This window comes from Typopeltis vanoorti, chromosome 15 (genome assembly GCF_054136105.1).
Source record: "Typopeltis vanoorti isolate ZY-2024b chromosome 15, IOZ_Tvanoo_1.0, whole genome shotgun sequence".
In the NCBI taxonomy this organism is placed as follows: Eukaryota; Metazoa; Arthropoda; class Arachnida; order Uropygi; family Thelyphonidae; genus Typopeltis; species Typopeltis vanoorti.
Window position 1 is genome coordinate 108,719,127 of NC_143563.1, and position 24,019 is coordinate 108,743,145.

The following is a 24,019-nucleotide window of genomic DNA, read 5'->3' on the forward strand; positions in this document are numbered from 1 at the left end:
CTGATTCGTTTTACCGATCACAATCTGATCAGTAAAGTGAGCATAATATTCGTGGAAGAAACTTCATCCACATAAATGAAATTCATCATCACTACCTGCTCTTGACAAACCCAAATTGCAGCTATATCCACTGTTGTCCACCTTCAATATCGAAATTACACACTTCTTGATTCCTTTCACCTCGAGGGTGACATTGGCTACCAGATAATGCATAATTTAGAATTTCCTGCTCCATTTAGTAATATTCATCTCCTGAATTTACCAATCTCTGGAAACTGCTCTAAACATTCTGCAGTCCAGCTGAATACTAATATTATCTTACTATGCGACCTTAATCTCCACAACTCCAACTGGCTCCCCTTTAACACCACTCAACGAGATGCAACGACCTAACACAGACTGTACATGTACCTACCCTGTATTTCTGATAACCACCTTCACTATCCTAATATTTTTGATCTCTTCTTAACCATTTCTCCTTCCATAGGAATCATTTCTCCCAAATGGAGAAAGGCACCAAGTGGGACACCTTTGGAATTTCTACTCTTTCGACTTGAGCAAATCACAGAAATTATCCTCAATGGCATGAAGCCTTTCACTCCCCATTCTACCAAAAATTCTTGTTCACTTTTCAACCTAAAGAGATGAAGAAACAGACAGCTTACTGAGGTGGATAAGGTGATTGGATACTTCATATTAAGTCTAAAGCAAAATAGATGATGTTTTAGCCTGTTAATGAGAGATTTAGGAAAATAAGCCACTGTTCAGTCATTTCTTATTAAATACATAAAAGTTATGTTGCTTGTATATTAAAGCATATATATATATATATATGAATGAAGCTATTAGGGTCTGTATTTGAAAGGAATACAAGAAATGTAAATACAAAACCATCATGAATTGTTTTCATAAATACTTCATTTTCCTCTGAATGTTTTTAAGTTCTGAGCATAAACCAAATAATTAAAGAAAGTGTTAAATAATTTATTAAGTGCCTCAAACATTTAATGGCAATGTACATAATGGAATATTTCTGTGTCTTGATGGTACATCTTGTAGTCACTATAACTACAGACTAAGCAGCCAGTCCATAAAATTAAAAGTAAAATAATTCTGACAGTCTAATACAGATAAAACAATAGATCTTTTAACTGGAACAATGTATCATGAAAATATTCTGTACAAGATGGCAAAACAATGGATAATTTATCCATGTTGAATTCATTACAAGAAAATATATGAAGGCATTTAAGGACTTTCACTGTTGCCATTCATCTTTGATTCATATGAATGCTTTCTTTTTTTACTCTTCTTTTTCTTCTTCTTCTCTTTCTTTACTTTATGCCTTTTTTGTAATCCCTACAGAAAAATCAAATATTAATTCAACTAATATTGCTGCAAAGTCTGTATATATATATATATATATTTTTTTTTTTTTTTACTATCACAATTGATTCATGCAATATACTTATATAACTTCACTGCTAAGTTAAATTATTAAATGACTCACCAGTAATTAAATAATCAAACTTTCATTTTCATATCAAAAATAGCAAGATAAAAATCACTCCATCCCCACCCCCCTCAGATTTTCAAGACTGCAGCAGGTCTGACTGCAAGGAGAGCAGCCTCTGGTCAATAGGGTAATGTAGGTAAAGTAGATCCACAAGACAGGTCAAGGTAGGTATGACAACACTGTCTAGACAAGCATCGAAGCCTTCAGGTGGAATATCTCAGCTGCAAGGCATGCCAGATAGCCCGTCTGGCATGACCATTTCAGCTGGCAACTAACAGCCACAGACCAGGGAAATTCAATTGTCTAATTAATCCATTGCACTTGGTGTCTGTGTATAACTATAGGTCTGATGTCACATGTAAGATGAGATATTGGTACTAGCTCAGTTGCCTCATGGCCTAGAGCTTGAATAGCATCTCCCAGATTACATGCAATTCCTCTGTAACACATAGGACATCTGAGAGATAACAGTGGCACTAACAAAGAGTCAGACAATTTTTAAATTAAAAATGTCTATTTCATTGGTGATTCAAGAAAGAATGATTTATACATCTGATACAAAAGAAAACATTTTAAAAAAAGTACAGGTAACCCTCGTATAACGTGGATGTTAGGTTCCAAAGAAATGCCGCATTATGCAAGACTTAGATCACATAGAAAAAGTAGGGTTATGTTCCGATATCGTTTTTTTTTAATTATATAAACAACAAAAATATATTTTTATTTAATTCAGGTAAGTTAAGAAAACAAATACATAGTATAAAATTATAAAAATTGTACGTAAACTTCATTGCACATAATACATAAACGTTTTAAGCAAAAATAAAGTGCATATTTTAATTGTCATCATTTTCTTCAAAACTAACATTTCATAGATGTTTTTTATTTATGAGTGGCTGGGCATCGTCATCACTTGAAATCTTTGGATATCATTTGTATAATTCTCATTGCATACTGCGACTGGTTATCAAGAAGTCAGTAATAAGACCTTGCTTACCACTATGCTGCAATTTTTTATTAAGTTCATAATACGGAGCTAAACAAATATCCAACTTCTAGTGAATTTTCCAGAGTGCTCCATTGGGGGATCATTATCTGTAATATACCTTCTTTACTTTCTTGCCAAGTCCAACCCTTCTGCTAATTTCTTTAACAGATTCATCAGAACTTTCCCTGCCATGTGGTTTGACTTCATCTATTAACTGTACCAGTTTCTCCTCATTTAAATCTATTTCCCTAATTTCGTTTTTCAACCATATCACAAAAGCTCTCTAAGTGGCCATTACTATAAAAATTTATTTTTTTATAAAAAAAAGCATTACATATTAATTATGTATATAACTCACCAGAAAATAAAATGCTCAGCTTGAGATTCATGCACTTTCCCAGCAAAAAATTAAGACAATTTTCAACCATAAACACTATGGTTGAAAATTGTAAAGGGTACTTGCACTTATAACTACATGCATGATAGCAGACACAAATTTAAAATTTGATTTTTAAGTCGCACAGTGAAAAAAACATATGAAAAGATAAAGGGTTACTACAATTTGTAGACCATGTTGTATGAGTACTGCATTATATGAGGGTTACCTGTATACCAAAACATTTTTCCTTCTCTGAATAGTGGCCAAGCTGATGGGAATGCACAGCGCAGTAGCAACCCCCCAGAGATGTCAATCCAGCTCTAAGACCAGCCATTGAATACAATCCTAGAGGATGCGTCAGGACGTCATCCCTACAATGCAAGAAAGTGCAGAGGATTGCATTGCAATGGCCACTGAGAGATGTTGCTGCAATGTGATTCCTGCCCATTGTTGTGAATGTTTAAGTGAAAGAATATCAATCAAGATTGTGGGTGATTGGCAGGAGTGAACATGGCTCTCATTGAGGCACACACTATCAGACACTGGATGGAGATCTAGTTCTGTTGGTCAAATAAGCTAGCCAATTTACAAAAATTCTGAAAATCCTGTCTGAAAGGTAGGTCTAGCATGCATCCTTTTAATGGCACAGTAGGAAATTCAGTGTACAGTGGCTCCTTGCCACTGCACACTGAATGTAGAGGAATGCTATCTAGCAGTGACATTGTTAGAACTGCAAGGAGGCTGTGTCCATTCAAACTCTAACACCCTGCCCCAGTACAGTAATTGTTGGAAACCTTCTCTTCTGACTAACAATGGTGGACTCATTGAACTGGGTTGGTGGTCTCAATGGCACAGACCCAATGACTCTACCGATAAGTTGCAAGAACGGTCTCCTTTAGGTTATAGAATAATATCTAGTGCATGCTTGACAGGTATGAGAATAGAGCAGAGCTTAAGGTGTGACTGGCTAAATCTACAGCAGCCCTGATATGGCATCAGTGAGGTGCGGAACTCCATTGCTGCACATATGGCTGAATATACTAAGGTCACATTGGAGTGGCAGGATGCACTACCCTTAAACCCATGCGTCACATACAGTGAGGAATGAACACCTATAGATCCTTACTGTGGGAGGATGATGACTGAACACCTGTAAATGAGAATTCCATCTAGCCACTGCAACGATACTATTTGTTTCTCACACATTAAAAGGCACTAGCTGGAGTTGCTTTTGCACTGTTACAGTACGATCACTCTGACAAATGAGGCCACTAGAGCAGAAGCATTAAGGTAGCCGATTAGACTATTCAGCAGCTTCTTCCTACTATGCGGTGTCATATGCAGACATCAAATTGTCTGCAGACGACCTAGGTACTGCTCTGAGTGTTGGGCTTAGAAAAGTAGCCACCAAATGCTAGGATTTCAGCCACCATCTATTCAGACTCATCCTCTACCTGAGAACTTGTCTCCACCTGGACCCAATAGTTCTAATTAAAGATCCTAATAAGCTCAGGGAATAGAAGTAAGAATAGATAAGCTAGCTAAGGATAGAATAGAGGGGTTCAAGGCATAATCAGATAAAGGTGCAACATTTGAGCCTCATCCGTGTCCTAGAGTTAGCAAGGTTATGAATAATCTGAATTAATAGGCTTGTTTGTTGTAAAGGCTTTATCATAGCTAGTAGTGACCATTCTATCCAACTGCGACCATATATCTTGATCTAAAGTACTAGAAATATCGTCATAAAATCTGATAACAATCTAAATCTATTTGGCTTAAAAGAAATCTGGTATGCTGTATCCTTTCACGTAGAAGTGCCAAAGATGTTTTAAAATAAATGTTTCGCTCATCTTGAATGGAATTGTTCTTTTAAAAATAGAAACTTTGGAATAATCTTGTTATCTCTACATATGATAATGTCTTTCTTTTTCTTCAAACTGTACAATGTTCTTTTTTACAGTTTGAAGAAAAAGAAAGACATTATCATACTGGAAAAAAGAACATTGTACAGTTTGAAGAAAAAGAAAGACATTATCATATTGAAGGGAGATAAGGGAAATTCAACATTGATTTTAAACACCAGTGATTACGAAGATAAGATTAACAGCTTATTGTCGGATACATCAACCTACCGTGTCCTGTCACAAACCTAACACTAAAGAACCACAATGATACCAATGATTTAATATGTCATATGGAGAACTGGTCTATAGACTTAAAATGAAGATTGAAATCCATGCATCCATTAATAGGCTTGTATTACTATTAATAATAAATATAGTGTGAGTATGACTGATAGTATATGCATGAACTGAAATCTTTAGGTTACTATAAGTATTGAGGGCTTCATGCTCTTAATGCAGGATGATGACCCTAAGTCTACGTTGTCTCTTAATGTCTCTAATTCAGAATCCCATCTACCCGCTGCTTTGCATGTTGATAGACAAGGTTGGTCAGAGTTGTTTCATACTGTTATGGAAACATTAAGGCACCCACTGAGACTATGTGGCTACTATTTCCTGTGCCTCTGCAGACACAAAATAATCTACAGATGGTTGATAAACCACCTGTGCATGAACTATGTGACAATCATCTTACTATATGTCTTTTTGTATACAATTTTAAATAAAAAACAGGTTATGTGAAACCATTCATGTAAAATTTTTGTCTTAGTATCGAAAGAATCTTCAGTACAATGATGCTAGACAACAGAACACAATTAAATTACATATAATGGAAACATTTTAAAAGCATCATATAGTCCAAGGAAGCCAATCAATTCCCTAATTAATTAAAATGGTGTATACAGTCAGTCCTCGATTTACAACAGTTATCCATTAACATGTTCACCGAATATCAATCCCCCCCCCCCTTGCAACCCATTAATCAGGGTGCTATTGCTGCCCTCAACACATTTAAGAAATGCTTTTTCTCAGCTTACTGAGGATGAGAAAACCCTGAAACTTTTGAAATCTTGCATTGTACAAAGAATGTAAATGCTGAACGAGATGAGAGCAGAATGTATGAATGGTATATATATGTATGAACTGGAAGAAGCTGCTCAAAATATATGATACAAGATTGACAATGTAGAGAAGTTAGTGTAAGAGCTCAAAAATCAAGACCCTGCTGAGCTAAAAGCAGAAAAAATGAGGGAAAAAAAGCAGAACATGAAGCCAATTCCTCTCCATCCCCCCAAAAAAATAATAATAAATAAAATAAAGTTTTGTGTAAAAATTGCATTCAATAAAGCAACAGCAATGAAAAATTACTTTTGCTCAGTATGTTTCCAACTAATTTCCATGAAGGACCCCAGTCTTGGTTTCTCCAGATCACAAAGATGCCAACTTTCTCTATCCTGAGCCAGTCTCCTTCATTCCCTCCTACTGGTGTTAATATTGGGCTCTCCCCCCTCCCCAATCTCTTAGGTGGGTTACCAGGTTTTCTTTTTATGCCAGTCTGTTATTCTTTTAAGTACATCTATTGTCTTTCACATGTGCTGCATGTTCTGCCCACTTGTTTTTGCTGTTACAGATAACGTCTGCATCTTAGAATCCAGATATTTTCTTTATTTCAATATGTCATATATGTTCCTTCTTACTTATATTTCAGACTCTTCTTTCTATGGTTCTTTGGATTGTTATTAGGCTTTGTTCTTCTTTTTCTGTTGCATTTCATGTCTCATTGCTTGTAGAAGAACACTGTTCAAAAGGTTTGATCTCATTTTGATATCTGGTTACAAGCTTTCAAAGCAGCCTTTTTTTGCATCTATTTATTTCATCTGATATATCATTGTCTGTTTTTATTGCTTATCCTAATTAACTGTAGCTCTCCACTCTGCCTGACTTTATCTTGCAATTTGATTTTGGTAGTCATTTTTCACCCACATTGTCTTGTCATGCTACAGTGACATGTAGCATGTCTTACTCCTCTCCAATTGATTATTTTACTATTAGAGCACAGAAGCACTGTATATTTGTGTTTAATCATTTATTACGGTACAATAATATTAAATAATAAAATGATGTTTGATTCTTTAGATATAATACACACGAGCGTGCACACAGTAATGAACATTTATCCACAACTGGGGGGCTGGTTGCCATGTAAGAGTCGGATAAATGATAGATTACTGCATATATTAAAATATATAAATTTTATATATTTATAAATAAACCACCTTTTTAAAATTAATGAAAGATTAATACAATAATATTTCCCTTGGAAGGATAACCAAAGACCATCAGATCTGTTTAAATTCGAAGGACATAAAAAAGGTGTCAAAACTCTCCTTACATGTGCTGTATAATATATGTGTGGTGGAACTGTGCTCCAGGAAATTGACGAAGACAAAGACTTGGGAGTGTTAATGGATAGGGAGTTAAAGTTTAGGGAACACATAGCAAAAGTGACTAAAGCAGCTCATCAGATTACTTGGTTACTGAAGAATACTTTGATGAGCAGAGACAAGCAGGTTATTGCTCCTCTCTATCGAGCCTTGATAAGACCCAATCTTGACTACTGCACACCAGTTTCTTGCTGATAAGGAGGTGGAGAGGATCCAGAGGCAAGTGACCAAGATGGTAGCAGGTCTATGGAATGAACCTTATGAGAACAAGTCAAAGATCTGGTTGATAGGCAGAAAAGGGATTTATGATTGAAATATACAAATTACTGAGGGGTTTTTACAAGATTAATTCAGAGGAAATTTTTCAGAACAGGTGTGGTGGTGGGAGAACTAGAAGCCATCCATGGAAACTGAGCAAGAGTGTTAGAATTAGGTTGCCAGTCTGTTGTAGGTGCCATGATTGTGAATGAGTTCAAAGCAAAGTAAGATAGATACTGTGCAAATGTTGGATAGTTCTTGACGTGGTGTTTAGGGCCTCCCTCAATGAGTCTAAGGATTCCTTGGAGTTGCCAGTAATAATAATGATAAAAGTGTTCCATAAGGAATCAGAATCATAGGACCCTTACATCAAATTTGCCTTTCCAAAAAAAAAATTTTCAGCAAGTCCTTTTTCACCAAAGCATTCAACAGTTCTAGGTTCCCAGTCTTTATATATCAGGTATCATCTATGTATCAGAAATCTCTCAGATTCCTCTTTATTATGTTGCTTCTCAATATTATGGTTTCCTTTCATCCTGTCAGGAAGATTTCAACTTTCCTTTCTTTCTTCATGTAATGACAAAGCTTGCTCCACTTAAAATTTTCAAGGTGTCCACCAGACCACCAACAACTGGAGATATTTTCTACTGTCAAGAATATAAATCTTACATCCAGTACCATGAACATAAAAACTAAAAAATTAATGTTCCTTATGAAACATTAATATAAAGAGTTCTGAGACCTTTTTACATTTCCGAATTTAAATAGATCCGATGGCTTTTGGTTATCCTCTCTCTATAGGAAATGTGTATAGTGTATCAATCTTTTATTAATTTCTAATTCATTATTTTCTTTCTTTCTATATTTAAAAGCAGGTTCTTCGCGCCCTCTTCCATTCCATTGAAATTTCTTCCGCATTAACTGGTAACAACCACTGATCAACTTAACTGGATCAATCATATTCCCCTCTTCTCCTACTGCACATTTCAAAGACCAGTTTTATCATCTTTGTGATCTTCTCTGAAGCAAAGGAATCAGGTTTTATGCATGGAGAGTGGTTGTTGAAAGGATTGCATTGCCTAAGAGTGTGGTGAATGTGGATACAATGAATGAGTTTAAGGCATGGTTTGATTAGCTTTGTGTGATAGTGCAATGAGCCTAACTCCATGGAGGTCCAGAGTTATAACAGTAAGAACAGTTGATTTTTCCTACCATCTACAATAAACAGACTCAGCTTTTACTCTAAATACAAAAATAAAGTAATGCATATCAGCATAAATAATTATAATATAAGAATATTATATAATAATTATAATATATAAATTATATTCTTGATTTAATCCTTTATCCAAGTGCAGGCAAACAAATTTTGCAAGTGGAGCATCTTCACGACTGGGCTACTTGTATATATGTATGCATAACCATCAATGCGCATAAGCATATCAATCATTTAATTATTAAAGCATGATAAATTACACATCAGTTCAACGTTACTAACTTTTGACATTCAATACTGAACTGATCTGAAGAGAATATCTTCAAGTTCTAGCCTTTTAAGCAGTGTGATACAATGGTAGCACACAATGAAAGTTAATCACTTGGTGACTGCCTTTGTATCACACACACACACACTGCTTGGAAAGAAGTCAATGGACACAACAGTGTGAGGAACTAACAGCCATGTCACCCACCTTAATAAGATGTAGGACCTCCTTTCATTATAACGATTGCAGCAATCCAACAGGCCATACTTTCCACTGGCGTATGATAACAATTGATGGGCATTTTGGACAATTCTTCCTGTAGGCATGTAATGAGGGCCTTAATTGTTGTGTGGCGGATGTCCCTTGACCTCACCCAATGCTCCAATTCATACCACAGGTGTTCAATAGGGTTGCGATCAGGGCTCTTTGGAGGCCAGTCAAGTATGGTGAAAGAGACAGTGGTCAGTTCCATAGAAATGCCACAAAGTAAAAAGTGTGGTGACAGAATACCCCCCCCCCCAAATTCATACCAGCTACAAACATGGCACGATGCAACTTGCCCATTGGGGGCTCTTCTGATTTCTCGAGAACAAATGGTGGTTTTTACACACACACACACACACGTTATGTAGATTTGATAAACAAAAGATAATGCATAATCACAGAGAATTAAGAATAATAAAATGTATTGTGGAATATGGTTAATGTTTGTGAATTTATCAAAATCGGCAGTCCTTACGTAATTCTCCGATATTAGATGGTTACTTTGATTAAGGAATATGTTTTGCATTATTCAGAATGTTCAGATACCTCTGAATTCGATGTTCGTGGCACCACAAACAGAGGTCCAAGGCCAAACCAAAAAAAAAAAAGAAAAAATCATCACACCACCACCTTCGAATTTCATAGTTGGGGATATGCACTCTGCTAAGAAAGGTTCACCAAACATCCACTACACCCATCCATCTGCTCGGTAGAGTGTGTAGCACGATTCACCATTCCATAACACAGCTTTCCAAGCTTCCACTTCCCACTGTGCATGCTCTTTGCACTACTGAAGACAATGCTGCATGTTAGTCAGGTAATGTGGGGCTTGCATATTGTGGTCCTATCATGGAAACCTGTGTTGTTAGCCTTAGTTCTGAATGTTTTTGTACAGATTCGTGTTCCAGTCAATGCCCGGAACTTTGCATTTGATGTGTTGACCGACAAACAACGGTTTTAATATATCCTTTGTAGCATCCTACGGTCACGTTCAATGATTGGGGTGGGCTGTCCTCAGTTGACTGCAAGTGCTATCCTGCACTTCCATCTCAGTATGGTATCACTGTTTGTTGACCCGAAATAACCTATTTGTCAATAATTTGCCACCTGCAGCATGGCATCCTATCACAATGTCCCTTTTTCAAGCCCTGTCAGTTCAGTTCTCACAGCCATTTCACCTAGACTCAGTTGCACCATATTCCTCAGATTCATACTAGCTACAAACATGGCATGATGTATTTATTGCCTATTGGGGGCTCTGCTGATTTCTCACAAATAAATGGTGGTTTTTACACCCACCCACATACACGTTATGTAGAATTTGATAAACAGGAGATTATGAATAATCAAATGTATTGTGAAATATGGTTAATGTTTGTGAATTTATCAATATCACCAGTCCTTATGTAATTATCCAATATTAAATGTTTACTTTGATTAAGGAATATATTTTGACCAGCAAGTAGGGATTGGTCACATCATGTCCTGATTATGTCATGTCATGAATTTACCAGCAGATAGGGGATGGTCATGTGATATTGCATTATGTACATGTATCATAAGCTTGTTATCACGTAAAAAACTGAACTATGAACTAAGCTGTTATTCACTGAATGAAATTACTGCAAGTGTTGTATTATTAAGGTTAAAGGACTTAATAAGAAAAAGTAAAAACATCACACATTGAAGAAAGAAAGAAAACATAATTTAACAAAAAATCAAAAATATGGCAAAGTTTGATTTAGGAATGCAAGCCAATAAAATGATGGAAGGATCTTGTGAAAGATTTCCTCCAGCACAGGAAGGTGATACTATAGGATTGCAAATACTAGATGTTGATAAAGTAGAGGTGATTCAAGGAACCTTTTGGCTGTAGCTCAAAACAATGATTTTTATGTGCTGGTAATGAAACATGGAAAATTATGTCAGTTATATGCCAGAAATCAGTTTATTGTTTGTCATGAAGTATTTATAAAGCCTATAAATAATAAAATAATAAGTTTATGAGAATGCACAGTAACAGAAATTGTATATCAAACAAATGTAGCTGTAAAAGTGAAAATGAACAGTGAAATTCAAAATATCAAACATGTTACCATGCTTAAATAAGTAATTTGAATTTTTCTAATTAAAAAATGTTTAAACAGATATCTGAAATTTTGATAAATATTCTTATTTTTATGCAATATAATTTTCAATATAGAACTATTTTTTTTATGTCAGTCCACTGAGTTAATAAATTTTTATTGATTATTTGACATTTTATTAAATATTTAATATTAGGCCTCCATATTTTTTACCTTATTTGGATATAATTGAATTAATAACTTCATCTTGAATTTCAAGCTTTTTTTTGATTTTTTTTTATATGTATCATACCTGGATAATATGATAACCAATAATGATTGGAAATTATGCATAATCACTGGCAACTTTGATAAATAGTAAGCTTTTGTTTTATTAGTCAGATTTTCCAAAATATTAGATAATTATTCGTAATCCCTGATGATTACGCGTAATATCTGAATTAATAAAATCTCTCTCTCTCTCTCTCTCTCACACACACACACACACAGATGCACGTAAAAGCTGAATATATTCACAAAAACTTGAAGGATTTCAAAGATAATTCATAGGTGATTCAGTAACAATCAAAAGTGCAAGTGAAGCTTATGAGATTGAAAATTTAGAAAACTTACACACTCTTCAGTTTTATTTAGCCCTTCGCCTGAATCTTCTGTATCTGAGGGTTTCCCCTTTTTTGACTTGTGTCTAGAGCTTTTAAGATGATTACTATCATCCTAATGAAGGACATCCATCCAAGATACATAGTGTATTTGAAAGAAATAAAGAAACATTAACAAATTGAGAAGCTGACATTTCTATTTTATTTAATTACAATAAACCAAAAAACAAAGAAAAACCTTCTGAGCTTCATATGTTCCATCACATCATGAGTGTTCTCTTTAAGAAAAGTCAATAATGAAAAAACGAATTATAATTTCAAAATTACTTTTAGTTTTCAACATAATCTACCTTAAGACTAATACATTTACTCCAATGATGCTCCAGCACCATTATTCCATCCCTATAGGGGTTCTTAGAAAGATCTGCAAAATATCCCTCTACAGCTGCAATCACCTCTTGATTCGAAGAAAAGTTTTAGAGGAAGAGTTTAATTTTGGGAAGAGATAGAACTCAGAGGGAGCCAAATTTGGGGAATAGGGTGCATGTTCCAACAATTCATAGTGCAGATCCCTTAATTTTTATATTGCCAAAACACCTTTGTGGGCAGGTGCATTGTCCTGATGAAAGATGATTTTTTTTTCTTTTGCAAACCGGGTCTTTTCTCGTGAATTTTTTCATCTAGCCTGGTTAAAGGATCGGAATAATTTTCCTCCGGTTATTGTTTTATCCTTTTCAAGATAATTAATAAACAAAATGCCTTTAGCATCCCAAAACACTGATGCCACGACCTTTGCTGCTGATGGAACAGACTTTGTCTTCTTTGGTGCTTAACAACCGGCTTCTGTCCACTATTTTGACTGCTGATTGGATTCTGGAGTGTAATGGTGAATCCAAGTCTCATCCATAGTAATAAATCAATGCACAAAATCAGTTTTATTCTTGTCAAAATGCTCCAAGCACTGTTCAAAGATTTTCATGTGAGTGCGTTTTTGATCTGCTGTGAGCAAACGTGGTACCCATCTTGCACAAAGCTTTTTCATTTGCAATACTTCATGCAAAATATATCCTACATGTTCTTTTGAAATGCCTATAGTCTCAGCGGTCATCCAATACCATATCATGCGATTAGTGATTTCTGGTGTTGTTACACTTTTTGGATGTCTTTCACATGGATCATCTTCAAGGCTGGTACAGCCATGTTTAAACTCGGCAGCACATTTCTTAATTGTCGAAAATGAAGGAAAAGAGTGCCCATAAACTTTAATGAACTTTGAATGAATTTCTTTTGGCATTAAACCTTCTTTTACAAAGAATTTTATATCTGCACGATACTCACAATTTTATCCATTTCAAGGGATATAGACAACACTTTTGTTTCAGATAGCTGTATAAAACAAACTACTTGATAGAATGACTTGCAATTTCACATGGATACTTATGATACATGTACCAACTTAGGAAAAAAAAAAAAAAATCTTGCTGATAGTGTTGCCATCTATGGTTGAGGCCGAGAACTTTTCAGACCACCCACGTATTTATTGCCAATGACCATTAAACTTTCAAAAAAAATAACAATAATAACAACACATACTTGTTATTGTAGGTATCTATGAGTTGGCCTTATATTACAGCTAAAGTAAGTATTTTTGTTGATATTATATGTTGTCTGGCTGATGTACCTATTTTGCCAAATTTTTGAATTCAAAATTTCCAAGAGGGAAAACTGATGCCCCAATCTAACTCTTTGGCTAATCACTTTTGACCATTATAAGCCTTGCAAAAGATTGTTCCTCACATCCTACAGAGAATTCAAACAGGTCTTACAAATGAAATAGAAATGCTGCATCACTCTCACAGCTGTGCTAAAGAGATGACTAACTGTAATGGGAGCAGGTATATACCAAATTTATAACATAGACCAGCTTATTTATTAAGATCTACAAGTCTAAACCACTGACATTAAAAAAACACTCTAATTTTCAATACTAACAGATTCAGGAAGATGGCAAAATATTCTGGTGGCTGTTGAAAAAGTTCAGAAATGGAGGAAAGAGCACTGTGAAAGAGTGCCGAAAAATTTTAAATGAAACAAGCAGTGACAACATAGTGGTAAAAAAACAATCAACAGGAATGCAATCAGGAATATATATCCATACTTGAAGTAGAAAATGCCATCAAAAGCCTGAAATTTGGAAAGGCAGCTGGAGTAGATGATATTTGACCAGAAATGCTCAAGTATGGAGGTATAAAAGACTTGCAGTGGCTGCACTGCATAGTTCAGAAGGCCTGGACAGAGGGACGAATTCCAGATGATTGGAGTAGAGCTCTCATACTACCCATACATAAAAAGGGAAATAAAACTGAATGTGAAATTACAGAGGTATTTCCCTACTGAGTGTTCCTGGTAAGATTTATGCAAGTATACTTGAGAATAGTTGAGAGAAGAACAAGCTGGATTCAAGCCAAATAGAAGCTGTCAGGATCAGATTTTCACTTTACAACGAATAGTTGAGAAATTAAATTGTGGTTTTGGATTGTACATCCTATCTTTGAATCCGCCATCTTGTTAGAACGTAGTTTCTTATTTAAATTATCCGGTTTTATTTGTTAGATGCTGAATGATACTGATCTGAATATAGAGAAATTTATATTATCCTGCGCCACCCTATATTCAGACTAGTCTATATAATATAGAGGAATCAATCATCAATTAACTTTTTCAATCTCACTTTATACAGGCCGAGGTTAATATTATCATTTAAGGCTTCCGCAAGGTCCGATATTTTTTATGACCGGTGCAACGAAGGAGAATCAGGCAAACACCAAATTAGAATCAATAAAACAAAACATTTAATGCGGGGTGATATAACATGTACAATAAGTATAACTTTGAAAACAAGATAATGCAAATCAACTTAGTTCAGGTATTCATAACAAACATAAAACATTAGGCATCAGACATCCAGCTGTCAATTCTAAATTCTTCCGAATAATTAAAATGGTTCACAAGGTTCAATGTTACAGAATCTTACAGTAAATACTCTTATAGTAGAACTCTCTAATTCTCTCTTAGTCAACAAACAAACACTTAATTCTATTATGAGGCAGTTATCACTTCAAGGGGGAAACACTTTAAAGCTCCATACTTCGGCTAATTTTAGTAGAATGCCACAGTTAATGTTATGATATATCAGGTGGAGCTAACTCTTATTTCTTCACGCTGAAATATAAAAAAAATGGACTGCTCTTACCAGGTTACATCCTTTGCACATCGGATTCACTATAGGCACACTTAAAACTGAAGTTAACTATCACTTTGAAGTAACACTATTCAAAGGGAATCTTCACTATATAACTGAATTATTAAACATAGAGCTTCACAAGTCTTGATGCACTCGTTTTAGGTAATCTACTTATTCCTTGTTTTCTTCTATGCATTAAATTCAGCCTTGCACTATTCTTCCTCAAAACAATTGGAATTCGTCGTAATTTTAGAATTCCGTATAAATATTCCTAATTGCCTATTAATTTCCTGGTTCCTATCTAATCTATTTACAGCATATCCAAATCCCTTTGCTGCCACCCGTTACTTTACTCCTTGCTGTCCTGAATGCTTCTCTCCTTCTTTCTTTCGTTTTCCAAAAAAATACCTTCAATCTTCCTGCCAAAATCTGGCTCTAGCCAGTTCAGCTCGTATCAACTCCTTCTCCCTTCGAATACCATAGCTCATGTTCCACGCACGTACTATCTAAAACTAACTCCGTTTCCTTGAAAACAGCCAATCAAATGCATTCAGAAGAATTACTTTCTCTTTCAGTAATGTTAATAAAAAAAAATATATCACAGTTCATATAATATACATTTAAATTTACTTACAGTTTCTTACAACATTTACACAGGAATTAATAAAATAAACTGAATGATATTTAAATATAAAGAGATAATAAGCTTCATTTCGGCGATATAAACATTATTTAAATTAAGGGGATTTTAATACAGAGTCCTATCAGTACCAATACATATTTTAGATTAATTAATTAAACAATAATAAACAGACTCCAAGTAATTATATGAATAATAATTTACAAGTAAGAGACTAACAAATGATATTTACAAGTCTTGCTTATAACATGGGGGATTATGTTAAACGTGAATGAAGAATTAAAACATACAAAATAATTTCATTCACAATTTAACAGTGAAAATATAAAAAAAGATCTGTATTTAACTCTTATTTCTTCACGCTGAAATATAAAAAAAATGGACTGCTCTTACCAGGTTACATCCTTTGCACATCGGATTCACTATAGGCACACTTAAAACTGAAGTTAACTATCACTTTGAAGTAACACTATTCAAAGGGAATCCTTTGAATAGTGTTACTGTTTTGTATTTGTATTTTGTAGTGTTAAGTTTTGTATATCTGGAAAAGGCATATGACAAGGTGCCAAGAGAAAAGCTATTCAAAACGCTAGTTATATGGTGTCAATGGGGCATTATATCACGCAATATTTCGTCTTTATTTGAGTTAAAAGTCAGCAGTTAGAATTGAAGGAAGTACAGGAAGATTGTTTAATGTTAAATTTGTCAGACAAGGATGTACATTATTCCCTCTGCTATTCATTATCTATATGGATCACATTATGAAGGAAAGTGTTATTAAACCTGATATCAAAACTGGACATGTTAATCCCAGCTCTTTACTTTATGCAGATGATGTTATACTTTTAATTGAATAACTGTTGTAATAGATATGGTATGAAGGTCAGCAATAACAAGACAAAGACAATGAAAATAGGTAGAAACATTGAAAATATCAACTACATTCGTGAATGGAGAACCTATAGAACAAGTAAAACATTTCAGCTACTTAGGCAAAATTTTTAGTGAAGATGGAATTAAATATGGAAATACAAACAGAATCAACAAATATGGAATAAGAGAATAATTAGTCAAAACACTAAATTAGCTGTATACACACACAGTATTCAAACCAGTTTTAATCTTATGGATCTGAGAGCCAGGTTAAAACACTTGAGAAGTGTTTTATTACGCAATAGACTAGAGACCACAGATATGAGAGTCCTGAGAAAGATTGGGGGCATGAATAGATTGCATCAATGGCAACATCATATTAAAAATGAGAATATTAGGAAAGAACTTGATATTGTTAGCATCCAGGAATTTGTTAGCAGAGCTAATCTCAGGTGATATGATCACTTAAACAAAATAGCAAAACAATTGTTCTCTACCAGGATGGTAGGAAAAAGACGTAGGAAGACCAAGATATATGTGGATTGATACACTAAAAATTGCCTTAGAAGACAGAAACATAAGATCTGATAACGTTGGAGTCTTGACAGATAACAAATTGATTTGGAAGAAAATTGTTGATAGGAAGATAGTAATGATGTAAGTTCTTCATGTAGTCCTATCATAATATCCTGTACACTGCTTGAGGGTACAGGTCAGGAATTTTATGAATGAAGACAGATTCTTTTTCTGAAAATACTGTTATACTTTCAGGAAAAAGAGGGATGACAGCAATCATAGATGTGCCTAACACTAATTATTGGGTGTCATTATCTCTTTCTTAAGCTAGAAGCTGATGGTATTAGCTTCTATCTTATGATATCAGAATACTTCCTAATATCACCTGGCAAATAATTCTGTTGCCACTTACTATGCCACATCTTGTGTGAAGGGAGTCGTTCATATTTTGACGTGAGGAGGCTGGCATGCTCCTGACATCATGAAAGATTGCATTAAAGTAACAATGAAATGGCAATGAAGATAAAAAAAAATAAACCTTCATAAAAAAACATCAAAAATTAATGCCACAAAAATACTTCCACGTTATTTCTCCGATGTTCATGACCTTAACACAAACGTAAATAATATATACCTCACCTGTTATTTATTACCACATCTCTACTGATGAATCTCAACAATTTCCATGCATCTTAACTATTCACATCACAAGTCCTTCTGTAAGGATTGAACATGTGTATTTGTCAAATCTTGCATTGCATGCCAGAGACTACTAAACCTAGAATCCCCTCTTTGTAATATAATCTTACTCAAAATTTCCTTGCTACATTTTGTTGCACTCCTTTGCTATCTTTAGTGCTCTAAAATTATGATTCCACATAATTTTAGAGCTGATTTTCTTTTTGAAACCCAATTTTCTGCAGTCTAATTAATACAACAATTTCTTCTGTCTTTAAGATTTCTAATGTTCCCAGCTCAAACTTTATTTTCTCTAACATCATCAATCAACCTGAAAGACATGCCCAAGTACTGCCTATTAGTAATGATCTAACATAAATTGTCCATTTCCCCACCATATTAAAAGATAATCTTCATCATTCTCAAATATCCTAGCTCCTTTCATAACCAAGTCTCCTTTGAAGTATGGCAGGAGATACCAGCTTTCCTCTTGATACCTCAACACTGCATTTACTTTGCTACAGTATGACCATCATCCAAGCCAATCTTGGTTGTGTTCTTCACATTGCAATGCACCAAAACAGGAGGGGCTTACTGATTTCAATGAGTGATTCCTGGATCACTCATTTGGATTTGGAATCACTGATTTCAAACACCTGCTACAGTAAATAACTTTTATATATCTATGAGTAACTGAAACAATCACTACTATAATGAGGACCTTCAAATTCCACTCCATTCAAAACACCTGAATAGAGCTATTTTCATGGATACTGCTTCACTAAACTGTGACTACCTATCCTCCACTTTTTTAAGCCTTTAACAAAACACAAGTGGCTGTTGGTCAACATCAATATACAGTTCAGTTTGAAACTAATCAAACCAACTTATTCTTCTCTTTCATTACATCTACCTGTATTCTTTTAAACACCCTTTCTATTTTCCTCATGCAGTTAAAGAAAGATATCAACATATTTTTCCTTCTCCCTAACCATTTGCTCAAATATGGAACTGTTATTGTAGTTTTCTTCTCTCATGGATGGAGTTGATATATTAAAAATTAAAAAATTGTATATTACCATCATCACAGAACTCCAGGGAAATGAAGACTCATCCATGGAGGTCACTTATTGCTCTGTGAAAGAAAAATAACTCGCCTTTCTTAACTGCACACAAACTTCCACGAATGTCTCCTTGTCCATTCCTCACCTTCCTTTTGATGAAAAATTTCATCAACCAGTATCGCATAACAGACTTCAAATTCCTTCTTCAACATGCTGCTTGAGGAAGTTGTCTTGCACTAGCTCAATAAATTCTCCTTCAATCTTGAGTTTTTCTCTGCTATCCCTATGACTCACCATGATAATCTGGCAATGGCCTAACTAGTCCCTATTTCACTGTCACTAGCAACTGAACTCTCAGGGCTGTAACGCTACTCCCACTACATATTTCATCCTGTTGGCCTTCATTTCACACCAGATAGCTTCCAACTTTTCATTATAGTTAGATTATGAAAAGTTATTATTGCTATTATTTGCTTTATGAGTTACTACCCTAACTGGATATCATCTGATATCATTAGTAGTATTCCCTCTTCTCTTCTATCATCATTCTCAAAATAAAAAAAACACCCTACATTCGATTCCAGTTACTACATCTAACTATAAGATCCAGGTTTCAGTAATGCTAACAATATTGTGCTACAACATACTCACCAAAGCAACAAACTCAATCTCTCTGTTCCTGATGTTCTAGTATTTGTGTTTAGATATAACTAGTTACTTTTTTTTTGTATACTCATGTCAATAAGTGAATGGCTACACTATATTTACATCCTTATTCTTACATTATATTTGACTACTTTATTATCATTGTTCAGTGACATTAACTTCCATGCTCAGCTGTCGCTTATTTTTCTTATCCTGTCTGAGTTTGCCAGGCATTTCTCAATTTTCTAATTTCCACGTCCATTGTCTAATAATTTGTTTTAACCCAGAAATTAAAATTTCGCATGTCCAAATATTTTCTATATCTTCATTGGTATCATTAACATCCATGTTGTAATGATTTTTGTTCAGTGAGGCAAAGGTTCTTGTCACTAGCATTAACATTAGTCTTTGCTTTATCGTTCTGACAAATTTTTGTTGCTATTTTCACACACACAGAGCCTTAAATTAATAATACACCTACAGCTATACTGGCAATTAAAAAAAATTATTCAAAACACATCAGTGCAGGGTGAAGAGAGATGTTTATCGATGTTTTTATTTGAAGAGTTGCAGGTTGTAATTTTTGGAATACTTCATGAGGAAGGCTGTTCCAGAGAACAGTGGCAAACAAACTCAAAGACAAAGAGGATAAGCAGGTTTGGTGTGTTTGAAGCTTCACAGTAAAGGAATTTTGTATAGAGGTGCAACAGAAAGTGGGGGAATGATTGTTGCCAGTTCAGCAAAGCAATGACCTGTAGAACAAACACAGTGCTGAAACACTGCATCTGTGAGATAGAGAATCTGTATGAACCGAATTCCTCTCCTCTGGTCAGCAAGATTTTTAGGGAAAAGAAACTAAAAAAAAAAAAAAGATGAAGTACTAAAAATATACTAAATAATCTAAGCAAACATGCAATAAAAAAAAAAAAAAAAAAATCACCTATCTTAACCCTTTCTGACCTGAATTTTTTTTTCCAAGTGAAAAAAATTTTTCTTTCTATTTATTTGATCTTTAGTTCTAAAAATGCAAGAGTATCAAGTATTTTTCTGAAAAATACATTTCAGGATAGGAATTCTGACCAACTGATTCCATATGGAATCATTATATTCTGGTAGCAAATATTCAACATCTGAGCTTATACTCTATAATCCAATATATGCATTCTACTAAGTCATAAAAACCGATATTAGTAAGATTTATACATATAATACATACCTGTTATTATATTAAAAGAATGGAACTACGACGCACGATACCAATTGGAATCATTCGGGCAGAAAGGGTTAAGAAGCATTAAACAATTTGTCCTTAATCAAAGCCTCAAACCCAATCAAATGAATATGATATATCTAATGAAATGAAATTTTATAACATTTATTATTATATATTATTGTTTATAATGAAGTTAAACCATGATTTGAAGATGCAGGTCAATTATATCTGCATGATGCTCACTGAGGTTACCTCAGTTAATGACAAGGACTGAAAAATTAACTGAGGTTCTAATTATGGTCCTCAATACTTTGGGGATTAAAGAACCAATAATATAAGAACCATGAAAATGGAAAAAAAAAAAGAAATGTGACTAGAGGTGATAGACAAGATGAGCAACACTGATGGAAGCAGAGCTTTTATAAAATACAAGGGCAAGGAGCATGTAGAAGGAGATGGTAATTTTTTTTTTTTTTTTAATTTCAGACAGGATATTATTTTAGACACTGTGTATGTTATAGAAATAAGCTCAAATCACTCTTTATTAATATTAATTGCTTTAATGATAATATATTATCATTAAAGGTCATCTTTAATAAAGAATGACAATGGGTGATCTCTAGAACTTCCCCATAAACACCATCCAATCACTGTTTGATAGCACTTGGAGAAAGCTCCCCCCCCTTCTTCAGTGAAAAACTTCATCACAGCGCATTACTCAATTTCTAACATTACAGCCACTTAGCATGCCAAGTGTTAGTCAAATGAGTGCCTCCAACTGAATGACACAAGCAGAGAGTTGAAACTGGAACACAAGCTCCCCATAGATGGTGCTATCTGTCACATCACACATGACATTTTAAAATTGGTGCAAATTTTGTATGTCAGGCTGGAAACTTTTGTAACCTAGCTTGTAATATTACAAGAACAATGACAGGCAAGAAAAGAATAAGAGAGATATTATTAAAGACAAACAAAGAAATAAAATAAACAATAATAAAAAGAAAATAGAAAGATGAGTAGAATACTTCAAAAAAGATAATGCATAGAGAAAAACCTGAAAAAGAATTCTAATACAGAAACAAAAGAAAAAATATTAAAAATAGACACCAAAGAAATTTAAAAAAAAGTGAAAAACAAAAAGCATTAAAAGAATCTAAAAATGGAAAATCAGCTGATATACAAATGAACTATTAAAAGCAGATATAGATTTAACTATAATTTACAAATGGAGAGACAAGAAATGAAATTGATTTCATCCTAACAGACTGCAAAAGAATTGGAAAAACCTACTGCGACATTCATTCAGACCACCGTACAATAAGAACCACCCTCAAAACACACAAAAAAAATGAACGCATACGAACACAGTCCAACCATGAAAAACGCTCAAAACAGATAAACCCAGAAGAATTTAGAAAAAATGTGGAAGAAACTGACTGGAAATTAAAAAATTACATTGATGAAGATTTAACAAACTTTAACAATCAATTAATGAACTGCAAAGAAAGAACCTCGTATGAACTTCCTCCTAAGACCAGGGAACGCCTATCAACAACAACAATAGAACTATTGAAGAAAAGAGAATTCTGAAAGATACAGGAAAAGACCGTCTAGAATATAAAATTATTTGTAAACAACTGAGGCAGAATATCAAAGACGACTATAACATATATAGAACAACAAAATTGGCAGAAACAGCTAGGCTCCGCAGTAGTCTAAAAAAAGTAGAAAAAGAAATAAATCTAAAGCAACCACTACAGTCAGCCTTCATAGACAATCAAGGAAACAGACACACAAACAGAGGTGAAATGGAAAAAATAGTAAAATCGTTTTATGAGAACCTTTACTCATCTAAACAAGTAATTACAGCTCTAGTACCAGACGAAAATTTGGAAATACCATCTGTCCTACCTGAAGAAGTAAAAATGGCCATCCACCATATGAAAAATGACCGATCACCAGGAATTGACGGTATAAAATCTGATGAATTAAAAATGGGTGGACAAATGCTCTTTAAAGCTTTAGCAGAAAGGTTTACCCGATATATACAATTAAGGAAAGTACCTACTGAATGGAAAACATCAAAGACCATAATTCTGCATAAAAAAAAGGTAAAGAAGACATCAGTAACTACAGACCCATCTGTCTATTAGCACACACACACATAAAATATTCACCAGAGTCATCCTAAACCGAATACAAACCTTCCTCAACGAACAGGCTGGTTTCAAAAAAGGCTTTTCAACAATAGATCACATTCAAACTATTACTCAGCTAACAGAGAGATGCAGAGAATACCAGATCCCACTTTGTCTTCTTTTTATAGATTTTAAAAAGGCATTTGACACTGTTGAGCATAATGCAGTATTCCAAGCTTTAATAAAATAAGGTGTAGAAAACGCATACATCCAACCCATAAAAGATATCTACAAAGAAGGCACAACAAATATCACCCTTTTCAATCACCCTTTTCAATCACCCAATTAAAATTAACTAAGTAGAGGAGTACGTCAGGGTGATGTCTTATCACCTAATCTCTTCACATCTACTCTGGACAGCATCATTCGAAAAATTGACATGAAAGATGGAATAAACATTGATGGTGAAATGTTAAATATCCTATTATTCGCCGATGATGTGGTATTAATATCTCACTCACCCAAACCCTTAGAATCAATGCTGAATAACAGAAGCCAAAACTGCCAAAAAATTGGATTGGAAATACATCAGGACAAAACAAGATGGATGAAAAATCTCACACCATCGAAAAAGTTGAAGAATACATCTACCTCGGCCAGTCCTTAAAAATGAATAATGAAATAGCAAGGAGAAAAGAGCTGCTTGAATAGCCTTCAACAAAATAAAATCAATAATTACCAACCAAAACATAGAAATAAGAGCCCATCTTTTCAATAGTCACATCTTATCAGCATTAACTTATGGAAGTGAAACATGGAACACAACTTTAAAAGAAGAACAAAGTTTAATAACAACCTAACGTGCAATAGAAAGAAGAATGTGCAATATAAACAAAATAGACCACATAAGATACACAGAAATCAGGAAGTCTGGACTCACGGACGTAATAAAAGCAATCTACAACAGCAAAAGAAGATGGGCAGGACATCTTGCCAGAATAAGAGACAACAGATGGACAGTCAGAGTTACAAACTGGTATCTGAGAGATACCAAAAGAAAACCTGGAAGACCAGCCTTAAGG

The 24,019-nt window shown here is 34.3% G+C and overlaps 1 protein-coding gene across 1 annotated transcript in view; it reads right to left on the reverse strand.

Moving 5' to 3' along the window:
* Window positions 1-963: 963 nt before the first annotated feature.
* The window catches only part of LOC150099065 (uncharacterized), a 232,469-nt gene continuing 209,413 nt past the window's right edge, over window positions 964-24,019 (reverse strand). Inside the window, exons 7-8 of the mRNA XM_090405542.1 lie at window positions 11,937-12,038; window positions 964-1,359 (exon numbers count right to left, since the gene is read on the reverse strand). Coding sequence (XP_090261668.1) covers window positions 1,249-1,359; window positions 11,937-12,038 — 213 coding nt within the window. The 3' untranslated portion in view covers window positions 964-1,248. The remainder of the gene's footprint in view (window positions 1,360-11,936; window positions 12,039-24,019) is intronic.